The sequence below is a fragment of the Trachypithecus francoisi genome, unplaced genomic scaffold (genome assembly GCF_009764315.1).
Source record: "Trachypithecus francoisi isolate TF-2019V2 unplaced genomic scaffold, Tfra_2.0 Lachesis_group15, whole genome shotgun sequence".
NCBI lineage: Eukaryota > Metazoa > Chordata > Mammalia > Primates > Cercopithecidae > Trachypithecus > Trachypithecus francoisi.
In genome coordinates, this window is record NW_022681460.1 from 48,946,872 (window position 1) to 48,959,710 (window position 12,839).

Genomic DNA, 12,839 nt, shown 5'->3' on the forward strand with positions numbered 1-12,839 from the left:
TTTTAGCACTGTTCTGATTCAGACATTTACTCTATTGCTCTAAAATTGCTTGGTAATTTGCCAGATATCATCCTGACTTTCTGACTAGACTCTGACTTTCTTAAATATCAAATTTCACTGCACTACTTAATTTTATACAAAGGAAAACATTTTTTTCCATTTAAGCTGGTTTCTGCAGTCAAAATAATTAACATTCAAAGAAGTGTTAAACTCTTAAAATTTAATTTGGTCTAAAATTTTCCCAATTTCTGAGTGAATTGCCGCTTTGTATCATGCCAACAGCTGTATTTCTACACTCTTGTTTTTAAAACTGGCTGGTGGTTTTTTGTTGAATATTCGCTGCCCTCTAGTGGGCTAAATGGTTCTTTTAAAATGACCAGATAGTGTCAAATTTAAAGGAATCATTTCTATATGGAAGTGATTAAATATTCTTTCGTGTTTTAATACTCTTGTTTTTCACTGTGTTTAGTTATGTCTCACACAACTAAGTTTTTAACCTCACAAGAACATTTTGGAGATAGTCTTTGAACCAACAGTGTAACCAGTGTCAACAATGATAAATACTTTTAAGAAGGCACATTAAAATAAGCTTGTCTCATTGATAGTTTGTGTGTCTTCACATTTTAAAATGTGTTTTTGGATACATGCTGCCTACTTCTAAGATATTTTCATCTTTTTGCCTTGCAGATGCTACAACTGTGGTGGCCTTGATCATCATGCTAAGGAATGTAGTCTACCTCCTCAGCCAAAGAAGTGCCATTACTGTCAGAGCATCATGCACATGGTGGCAAACTGCCCACATAAAAATGTTGCACAGCCACCTGTGAGTTCTCAGGGAAGACAGGAAGCAGAATCCCAGCCATGCACTTCAACTCTCCCTCGAGAAGTGGGAGGCGGGCATGGCTGTACATCACCACCTCAGGAGGCTAGGGCAGAGATCTCAGAACGGTCAGGCAGGTCACCTCAAGAAGCTTCCTCCACAAAGTCATCTACAGCACCAGAAGAGCAAAGCAAAAAGGGGCCTTCAGTTCAAAAAAGGAAAAAGACATAACAGGTCTTCTTCATATGTTCTTTCCTTTTACCCTGTTGCAAAGTCTACCTCATGCAAGTATAGGGGAACAGTATTTCACAAACAGTAGCTGACCTGGGATTTTAACTACTATTGGGGAACTGTGAATTTTTTAAACAGACAAATCACTCTAAGCAAATTATATTTCAGCAGGGTGTCATGTTTTATGTTAATTCAGAGAGTAAAATACTATGTCTGTCAATATGTGTGCATGTATGAGAGGGGGAGAGCCTGAGTCTGTGTGTGCACATGAGAATTTTATATAGAAATGTAGACACATATATAAAGAGCCTTTGTCTTTATATATTTGTGTATAGATCAAAGCACACACCCTCCCTCATGTAATTGGATATTTCCAAGAATTGAAAACCCATGTGAAGCATTATAGATAGTTTTAAATTTAACCCACTGGAGTTTTCTTGAAATACCACTTCTTTTATATTATATAAAAATAAAAACATGACTGTTACTTTTTGTGTGAACCAAAGGATACTTCAGATCTCAGAGCTGCCAACTATGGGGTACACTATAGGTTTTTAAGACATCCAGTTCTCCTGAATTTGTGATTGCCTCTTTTTCTTGAAATTTCTGGAGTGATATTTTTCCCCCCTCTTTGAAGGCAGTACCTTAACTTCGTATGCCTCTGACTGCCATAAGCTTTTTTGATTCTGGGATACATAACTCCACAAAAGACAATGAATGTGTAATTTGTGCCGATATTTCACTGTTTTAAATTCTATGTTTGATTGTAAAATTAGATGCCTATTAAGAGAAATGAAGGGGAGGATAATCTTAGTGACTTGTTTTCAGTAGTATTTTAATACCAGCTTCTTGTAACCTTTTCCATGTTGTGAGAGTTGTAAGGGATTGTGTGGCAACAGCAGCTTCCCTTGGCTAAGTCAATCTTCTACCCATTGCTTAGAGCAGGTAGCCCTCCTTATTTACTGCTGAAGACCTTAGAGAACTCCAATGGTTTGACGTATATTTTTGGTGGCTGTTTTTTTTGTTCCTCCTGGAGAGTTATCTAACTTCTTTCTAAAACAAACAAGCAGCACAGAAATGAATGAAATACCAGGGTTGAGAATTAAAATTAAATGGATGTTCACAATTGCCCAATATATATGACCTGTGAATGATATGAAAAAAGGCAGTGTTCAGTGGCAGTTAACAAGAGTGACAAGCCTGGGGCAGAGGTACCAAACCTCTCCCACCAGAGAATTGAAAGTATTTTATACAGTAACTGTGAACCTATGGAAGTTACCTCCAATGCGTATTCTGAAGTAACCTATATGGTGGATACAGGATGAACATTCAGTGCTAGGGAGAATCTTCTCAGGTTGGTTCTCAGAGTGATAAACTGGCTAGGGACCAGTCATAGTATTGGTCCCATTAGGTTTCTGTCATGGAAAAAAAATTATTTTGGGGTCATCCTGGCTCTAGATGTTATGGGCAAATTTCTGAAACATCTGCAAGAAGGTACCAGTTAATTATAGTGCTTAATATTGGGAATAATACTAAGCATTATAATTATAATGTATGAGCCTGTTGGTGTAAGCTCAGATAATTAAATAAAAATAGCATGACTCAAATGAGACATATTCCGCTGAACAGTTTCTACTTCCTCTCCCTCCTGTCCTGTCATGGGAGACGTATATAGTTGCTGCTGTTTCAGCAAGCCACCATAAGAAGAAAATGCCTCAGGTTGGGTTGCCAGTCCTTTACAACTCAGCTTGAATTTCACAACAGTGATTGTGAGAATCTGCGTGGTATACACTGAAATATCGGTGTGCTGTGATGCAAAGCTTACCTTTGACGATATTGAATGTGATATAGCTGTAGAGAAGTACTTCCTTGCCTTATGTGAGGATTTCAAGCTTATTTAAATTATGTAGACAAATCAAAGTGGCATTGCTTAATTTTTAGCAGGCATAATAAGCAAGTTAACAGTAAAATGCAAAACATGATAAGCATTGCTCAATTTTTAGCAGGTATAATAAGCAGGTTAACAGTAAAAATGCAAAACATGATAGATAAGTCACTTTGAAAACTCAAACCAAAGTTCCTTCACCTTATGGAAATAGGAAATTATGGACTTGAAAATTGGACATTTCCTGTTTACAAAAAGAAATTTAGAGCTAAAATCATGGTAAAAAATAGAAACACTTGAGAACTATGGTCTTTATGGGTGCAATTTGAAATCCTTTTCATCATCTTACCAGACTGAACTAAGAGCACATACCAAACCTATCTTATGGTTGGAAGTTGGGGTTTATTTTTTATATGAGAATATTATCACTATTACATAACATACTCAGGACAAAGAACTTTGCTCAGGGAACATACCATATAATATTTTTGTTGTTTCTTTACAGACTAGTCTACAGTCCTGCTTACTCAAAACAAACCAAATAACTTATACCTTTATATAAGTATTATGTACTGATGATAGTAACTACCTCTGAGTTTGACATAGATCAAAATTTTTGAATATCAGATATCAGTTACCCTATTTTTATTTCATGTGAAAACTCCTCTAAAGCAGATTCCCTCAACTCCGTGCATATGTGAATATCACTGATGTGAACACATTGATCATTTACATAGGTAAAATATTCTGTTTACAGCAAAAGGCTACCTCATAGTTGATGCATAGCACACCTGTATGTATGCTGTTCCAGCCTTACAGGTGGCTGATAATTCTCTGGTACAGAACCTTTTTATCTGTATTATAAATAGCAATCCACAACTGCATGTTTCTGACAAACACTTGTGAATAATGAAGCATCTCCTTTTAGTTAGCAAAGTCTCCAAACATCTCCTTAAAATAATCATGTATTTAGTTTAAAGAATTATGGGCACTGTTCAACTTAAGAACTTAAGCAAAACAGAACACGGAAGCAGTCTTAGAAGCATCTCTTTGCCCAGAGGCGGAGGTCGGAAGGGGTAGCAGGGAGAGGGGTTGGTTTATGCAGGTATTTGTGCTTAGGCAAAGAGTTTAAAAGATGCCAATGTCCTTCATTTACTGTCTGTGCTGCCCTGAAGCCAAGTGTATTGCAGCATTATAGCCCCAGGCACATAACTAACTAGCACTGGCTTGCCAAGGAATGAACATGCAATGCCATTACTAGCTATTGAGGGAAAAGGGTCTGTGTGAAGCATCACTTTGCAGGGATTACTAATGGTGGGGCAGCAGGTCTGTGAATTCAGTTATCTCTTGACCTCACCCTCATGTCAACACAAATGTAATTCCTAAAGAAGATGCATTGCCAGTCTCTTAGCCCTGTAAACTGATCATTTGCTACATGGCAGACTATAATGAAAACATTTTTATACTTGGATTTCGAGTCTTCACTAGAAGACCTTGGATGTATTTTTGCAGTTGAAAGATTTAGAAAGATTTTTACCTGCTTATAACTTGGAAGTTTAGTGTGCAATGTAAGAAAAAAGATCAAGAAATGTCATGTTATTAGCATCAGTCCACCTCCAATATTGCCAATATTATTTTTATTCTGGCTCAGTTTTATTTTGCACCAGGGCGGCCCCAAGTTACTGCTGGTTGTATTTAGTTTGTGAATAGGAGCCCATAAGTGTTAATAGACTTTGTAACATTCACTGTAAGATGAATTATACAGGACATGGGAAATCTCATTAAGTCTTAAAGTTAATTTAAATTAATTTATCTGTTTTCTCTAAGAAATGTTTATCATAAAATATATATGTGTATTTCCCCTTTGGTTATAAAATTTGGGAAAGTATGTACAAGTGCAGCTGCACTGACTTTAATTTTCTAGATGTCTTAATGAGATTTATTTGTTTTAGAGAAGAACATCTTGTTAAAAGCATCAAACTCTGTCTTACATAGCTGTCAACAGCCTCTTTAAGATGTGGTGGTTGTATGATCTGTGTCATAATTGTTCAGTTAGAGTGAGAAGTTGACCTATGATTCATTTTAAAATTTTATATTTGGAACAAAGCTGCAAGTTATGGTAAAGTACTGTACTGTGAGAAAGTATTATGATATTTAATGCATCTGTGGCTTAACACTTGTGAGAGTTACCAGCTTGAAAATGATGGTGTTGACTACCTCTTGAATCACTTCCATCTATCAGCCACTGGCACCTACCACCAAGCTGGCTTCAATTAGTATGTGTTGTTTTTTGGTATTAACAACTCTAACCATACTAGAGACCAAAGTGAACCCTGATTTTTATATGTCTTTAATAATGGTGTTTTATCTAGTGTTTTAAAATTATCCTGTGTAGTATTTAGATTACCTCATTGTCCATTTTGATTCATGCTGTTTACAAGTGAAAATAAAAACACTTGAACTGTATGTTTTTAAAAGATAAGGGGTAGATGTTTGGAATGCATTTCACTTGCGTGCAGTCATCTGGAGGGACTGAAGCACTGTTTGCCTTTCTGTACACTCTGGGTTTTATATTCTCATTTCATGCCTAATGTCTTATTCTGTCAATTATGGATATGCTGGGGTTTTAAAAAATTACTTGATTAAAAATAAAACATATAACGTTGGCATTTATGATGGGTTTTGGAGATTTTTTTATGATGTGTGTTCTTACTAAGTGAAAGGATAAAAGGCCATTTAGGCAGTGTTTTACATCAGTTGGAGCATAAGTTAAATGGTATTAACATATCCTCAGTGGTGAGTATTAACGTGGAACTTACTCCAACAATACAGATGCTGAATAAATGTAGTCTAAGTGAAAGAAGAAGGAAAGGTGGAAGCTGCCATCACTCAGAATTGTCCAGCAGAGATTGTGCAAGCTTGTGAATGAATAAAGGCACATACTTCACATGGTCAGGAAGAGTGGTTTGAAGCAAAATATTCAAAGCCTATTGAAGAAATCATTTTAGAATTTTTCTACAGGTTTTTTTCTAATAATTTGAAAAGAAAAAGGCAAATTATATCAGTACCAAATATCTAAAATGTGAATGTAGATTTATCAAACCATGAATGCAGTATTGATGTACTATAACAAACCATTTGGTAAAACTATTGAGTTCTATAAATTGGCCAGTTCCACAATCAAACTTATTTTCCTCTCTACAGCTGGATGCTTTCTTTTTTTTTTGATGATCTGTTATAACTCTTCTTATTTTATTTTAAAATTTGGTAAAATCACATAACATGAAATTTACTGTCTTAACCTTTTTTTTTTTTTTTTTTTTAAGATGAGGTCTCATTCTGTTGCCCAGGCTGGAGTGCAGTGGTGCAATTGTAGCTTACTGCAGGCTCAATTCCTAGATTTGAGCGATCCTCCCACTTCAGCCTCTTGAGTAGCTGGACTACAGATGCGCACCATGCCTAGCTAATTTTTTTTTTTTTTTTTAGAGAGATGGAATCTTGCTTTGCTGCCCAGGCTGGTCTTTAACTCCTGGCTTCAAGCAGTCCTCTCTCCTCAGCCTCCCAAAGGACTGGGATTACAAGTGAGCCACCATGCCTAGCCTTAACCATTTTTGATTGTTAAGTATGTTCACATTCTTGTACAACCATGTATGATTCACTTTTCTTTGAATGTGAAGGGCTTTTTGTGCTTTCGAGAATATGGAAAACCTTTAAACCTTAAAAATATATGTAATCCCATCATCTGAAAGTAAACAATAACAGCTTTTAATTTATATTTAGTATATGGAAAATTTTTTTTTTTTCTTTTTGTGAGACAGGGTCTTGGTCACCCAAGCTGGAGTGCAGCCTCAACCTCCCCAGGCTCAAGTGATTCTTCCAGCTCAGTCTCCCAAGTAGCTGGGACTATAGGCCTACACCACCATGCCTGGCTATTTTTTTGCATTTTTTGTAGAGATGGTAAAATCACAAAACAAAAATTTTCTATCTTGTGGCCCAGGCTGGTCTTGAACTCCTGGGCTCAATTGATCCTTCTGCCTTGGCCTCCCAAAGTGCTGGAATTACAGGTATGAACCACCCCCCCGCTGGCCAATTTGTAAATTTTTTGTAGGGACTGTTTCCCTATGTTAGCCAGGCTAATCTTTAACTCCTGGCTTCAAGGATCCCACCTCAGCCTCCCAAAGTGTTGGGATTACAGGCGTGAGCCACCACACCTGGCTGAAAAGCTTGAAATATATATATATATATATATATAGACATATATATGTGTGTGTATATAAAATATATATAGACATATGTGTGTATATATACATATATATAGACATATATATACACATAATCCCATTGCCCAGAAATAACCATTAGCATTTTTAATTTTCTTCTGGTTATATATATATGTATACACACACACATATACACGAGAGTGTGTTTTTTTTGAGACATATTCTCGCTCTGTCACCAGGCTGGAGACCAGTGGCACAATCTCGGCTCACTGCAACCTCCACCTTCCGGGTTCAAGCGATTCTCCAGCTGGGACTGTAGGCGCATGCCTCTGCATCCGGCTGATTTTGTATTTTTAGTAGAGGATTTCACCATGTTAGCCAGGCTGGTTCTCGAACTCCTGACCTCGGGTGATCCATCTGCCTTGGCCTCCAAAAGTGCTGGGATTACAGGCGTGAACCACCACGCCCTACCAGAGTTGATACATAGAAGAATGTGATCATTAAAACAAATAGTCCAATATGCTTACATAATTAATGTTGCTTTTTTTTTTGAATAAAGAAGAGCTGTAAGGCACATTCAGGATAACAGGAAGACCCAGCCAGAATTCCAGGCTGCCCTTCTCTGTACAGAGTACTATGTTTCCTGCCCCTGTCTGTGTCTCCCGTGTAAGCTTTTTGTAAGGGCCTTTGTATGAAGCTTTTGCTTGCTAGGCTACTAAATCAAAGCAGTGCTGTATGATAGCCACCGTTTTGTGATCGATTCTGCTCCTGATTGCCTGTTAGTTTTGTAAAACATTCCTCAAAAACTCTGTGGGGTTTCTTGTTTGCTTTGCTTTCTAGAAATAATTGAAAATTCTTTTTTTTTTTTTTTTTTTGAGGCGGAGTCTCGCTCTGTCGCCCGGACTGGAGTGCAGTGGCCAGAGCTCAGCTCACTGCAAGCTCCGCCTCCCGGGTTTATGCCATTCTCCTGCCTCAGCCTCCCGAGTAGCTGGGACTACAGGCGCCCGCCACCTTGCCCGGCTAGTTTTTGTATTTTTTAGTAGAGACAGGGTTTCACCGTGTTAGCCAGGATGGTCTCGATCTCCTGACCTCGTGATCCGCCCGTCTCGGCCTCCCAAAGTGCTGGGATTACAGGCTTGAGCCACCGCGCCCAGCCTGAAAATTCTTAAAACTTTCACAGTTGCTCAAATGTAATTTCTGTCATCCTCAATTTAGAAATCAGTATGTTGCCCTTTCTCATCCTGTCTCCTCTCTCTCTCACACACACACACACACACACACACAACACACACACTTTCTGAATTAGTTTGGACTGCCTGGGAAATGGTAAATGTTTCTGTGGCTGCATAGCAGGCATGTTTCTTAACACAGTAGAGGATAGTTTATTATATTTATAGTGTGTTTTGTTTCTAAAATTACTCAAAATTTCTGAAAGATGTGGGCTGTTTTCTGAAGGCCAAGGGCTTCCATTTCTACTTAATTTCTGAGCTGCTCAGCATCTGTAACTATATACGCCTGCTCCAGTTTGTAAAAGTTATTTAAAACACAAACTCCAACCTTGGAGGTTTTGCTTACATCCCAAATCACATGATTTGTTTTCTTTTGTCAAGAAGAAGGAAGAGGCCTGTTAAAGTAAGGACAATGCCCAAAGTCAAAGTCCAGGGAAAGACTATTTCACACTTAAGTATCAAACCACATTTCTGTCTGACTTGGTGCAAATAGACATACTGTTGACCTGTCCTTTCATACTGCTTTTTCACCTTTACTTCTAGAAGTGTGGCCTCTCCCTCACTGCCAGTATGTCAGATATTTCAAGTGTTATTTATCTCTTTCTTCTTTCTTTTTGTTTTTCTTTTCTTTTTCTTTCTTTCTCTTTCTCTCTTTTCTTTCTTCTTTCTTTCTTTTTCTTTTTCTCTCTCTCTCTTTTTTTTTTTTTTTTTTGACGCAATCTCACTCTCTTACCCAGGCTGGAGTGCAGTGGTATGATCTCAGCTCACTGCAACCTCTGCCTCCCGGGTTCAAGCTATTCTTGTGTCTCAGCCTCCCAAGTAACTGGGATTCCAGGTGCGCACCACCGCTCTCAGCTAATGTTTTGTGTTTTTAGTAGAGACAGGGTTTTGCCATGTTGCCCAGGCTGGTCTCAAACTTCTGGGCTCAGGCAATCCACCCACCTCAGCCTCCCAAAGTGCTAGTTTAGGGATGTGAGCCACTGTGCCTGGCCATTTATCACTCTTTCATTGAGATCATCGGGCCACATATTAAACCCTTATAGTTATCAATCTCCACATCGGCTCTTAAGTTCTCTCATTTCTTCGTGAAATTAATTCTCCACAACTTTCATTAACTAGTTCAGATATTAGTTTCGCTAGTCCCATGTTAAACTGCTTCTGCCCAAAAGCAATCAAACTTGCCCAAAAAAATCCATTTAAAACAATATTAATAAAAATCTAATTTCGATAATAATCAATTTCCTCACTAAAAATCTTGGAAAATGCAGGGGAGGGGCTGCCACGTGAGAAGCTCCTGCGGCGGTGTTCTGACGATGTGCCCGGCCCACGCTCTGTTTCCTTAGGTGGCTTTTGTTTGCTGAGACTGCACAGCACTAATGGGGCTGGGGAAAATGTAACATAAAACCAAACAGTGGGAAGGGACCCTGGACTGGCATCTGGTTCAGTAGTCTGTCTCCGTCTAGGATCATACCTGACCATCCTAGATGGTAATTTCCAAAATCTGCTGGAGAAGATTCCACGAGTTTCTTTAGAAGGGAATCAGTAAACAACAACAACAAAAATAAGTAATAACAGACTGTGGGCCAATGTCAGATTATATAAGAGATCCCATTTAGATGGATACTCAATTTTCCATGATGTGGTTATTACGCATTGCATGGCTCTACCAAAATATCTCATGTACCCTGTAAATATATACGCCTACTACATACCCACAGAAACTAAAAAATAATTTAAAAAGAGATGCCATTTAAAGGGACTATATTGACAACCTGCAGTGTTTCTTTTTAGTAAGACGTTATTTCTTTTTTTTTTTTTTTTTTTTGAGGCGGAGTCTCGCTCTGTGGCCGGGACTGGAGTGCAGTGGCCAGATCTCAGCTCACTGCAAGCTCCGCCTCCCGGGTTTACGCCATTCTCCTGCCTCAGCCTCCCGAGTAGCTGGGACTACAGGCGCCCGCCATCTCGCCCGGCTAGTTTTTGTATTTTTAGTAGAGACGGGGTTTCACCGTGTTAGCCAGGATGGTCTCGATCTCCTGACCTTGTGATCCGCCCGTCTCGGCCTCCCAAAGTGCTGGGATTACAGGCTTCAGCCACCGCGCCCGGCCGACATTATTTCTTAATGGAACACTATCCCTACTAAAATTTTCTTCAAGGCTTATGTAAAAGATGTCCTATATAACACAATCTAAAAAGCATGTCATAATGTACTCCAATGTGCAGTGGGCCTTTAGAAGTGTAAAAATTCCTTATGGTTAAGGTGAAAGTCTGACTTTTAACTGTAGAACCGGAATTTACTAATTCTGAATAAAGATTGAACATGATGCACTTCAGTTGTTGCTTGCCACCACCAGAGGGCACTCTTCACTTGCTCTCTGAAACATTTTATTTTCCATCCCCTCATAGCTGTAATACTCTTGAGTATCTGAATATCCATATGATTGATAAACTTACATAGGAAATTTTCTGACTGAAAAAAATGTGTAATTATAAGTAATGCCTTTTGAGCTCTTATGCAGAAGACGGGCTGTCAACACAGTTCACAATACTGAAGAGATAATCAGATATTGGTAACTCGTCTAGAAAAAAGTGTTTCTAAAAGTCTTCTTGTAATAAGAAACCACAGGACTGTAAACATTCAGTTACATTAAATAATCATACTGCATTGTTATCCCATACATTTCTCCCCCACCTTTCAAGCTATGAGCAATATAAAGCTTCTCCCAAGCATGGTGGCTCACGCCTGAAATCCCAGTGCTTTGGAGGCCAACCTGGAGGGATCACTTGAGGCCAGGAGTTCGCCTGATGAACATAGTGAGACTCTGTGATATGGTTTGGCTGTTTCCTCACCCAAGTCTCATCTTGAATTGTAGTGCTTATAATTCCCAGGTGTTGTGGGAGGGAGTTACCCAGCCCGAGTAGCTGGGATTACAGGCACATGCCGCCACGCCCAGCTAATTTTTGTATTTCTAGTAGAGACGGGGTTTCACCATGTTGCCCAGGATGGTCTCCGTCTCCTGACCTCGTGATCCACCCACCTTGGCCTCCCAAAGTGCTGGGATTAGAGGAGTGAGCCACCGCACCCGGCCTTTTTTTTTTTTTTTTTTTTTTTGAGACAGAGTTTTGCTTTTGTTTCCCAGGCTGGAGTGCAATGGCGCAATCTCAGCTCACTGCTGCAACCTCTGCCTCCCGGGTTCGAGCAATTCTCCTGCCTCAGCCTCCTGAGTAGTTGGGATTACAGGCGCGCACCATGCCTGGCTAATTTTTGTATATTTAGTACAGGTGGGGTTTCACCATGGTGACCAGGCTGGTCTGGAACTCCTGACTCAAGTAATCCACCTGCTGCAGCCTCCCAAAGTGCTGGGATTACAGGCGTGAGCCACTGCGCCTGGCTGTGTTTCTTACAGTGGGAAGCAAGGTTATGAATGCACTAGCCTGCAAAGTCTGGACCTGCCAGGAGTTCTACCCAATCCTGGCGTGCTTGTGCAAGGAAGTTCCTGGACCTCACCCCAGACCAGTTTCTCAAAGTTCCCATCCATATGGATCACCTGGGGAGCTTTTAAGACTCCCGATGCCCAGATGAATGGCATTCGAATCTTTTATCCCAATGTGCACCCCAGGCTAAACCCACTGTCCCGGGTATATTGCATCAGTATCTGTGAGGGTGGGCTCTTGGAGCTAGACTTTTAACTGGTTCCCTGAGTGATTCTTTTATAAAAAGTCTGAAAGCTGGCCAGGAGCCAATAAATACAAGCTGCTTTTAATTGGACTGTGAACAAGAATACTTGGGTTCTAGTTTTTCTTGGGTTCCATTTTCCTGGCTGTGTTTTTCATCTGCCCAATGGGTGCAGGAGGTAGACTCAAATGATCAGACCTCAAAGTGGTCAAGAGGACCTCAAAGTGTGGTTCCCTTAACAGCGGCATCGGCATCCTGCCCTGGCAACACGGCAAAACTTCGTCTCTACAAAAAATACAAAAATTAGCGAAGCGTGGTGGTGCGTGCCTGTAGTTCCAGCTTCTTGGGAGGCTGAGGCGGTAGGATCACTTGAAGCCAGGAGATCAAGGCTGCAGTGAGCTGTGATAGTGCCACCACACTCCAGCCTGGACAACAGAGGGAGGCTCTGTCTCAAAACAAAAAGAAAGTTATCCTCAACATAACTTTTTCGGATCAAGAGGTGACCAATAATCGCCGACATCTGAGTGCCAGCAAGGGTCCCAGGGGGTTCAGAACTTCCTGGTCCTTGGTCAGGTCACAATGCTCCTGTAAACCTTTACCAAAGTAGTTGGTTTATTTTTTAAAAAGTACATATATACTTCCCCTTTAATCTCAGAGCTGGTTTCAAAAGCTACATGATCGCTGTTTTTGTGTTTTATCTCAGTTCTCTAAAATTATCCTAGGCTGCGTGCAGGAATGGGAACAGGCCCTTTAAACAAATGGAGTTAGTTGTGTTAGTTTT

The 12,839-nt window shown here is 39.8% G+C and overlaps 1 protein-coding gene across 2 annotated transcripts in view; it reads left to right on the plus strand.

Moving 5' to 3' along the window:
• LIN28B (lin-28 homolog B) overlaps positions 1-5,609 on the plus strand; it is a 126,646-nt gene extending 121,037 nt beyond the window's left edge. The window contains exon 4 of one of the 2 annotated variants that reach the window (XM_033234720.1): positions 688-1,303. In XM_033234720.1, coding sequence (XP_033090611.1) covers positions 688-1,051 — 364 coding nt within the window. In that variant the 3' untranslated portion in view covers positions 1,052-1,303. Of the gene's footprint in view, positions 1-687 lie in introns of both variants that reach the window. The other variant, XM_033234721.1, reaches the window with a different exon arrangement.
• The last annotated feature ends 7,230 nt before the right edge of the window (positions 5,610-12,839 follow it).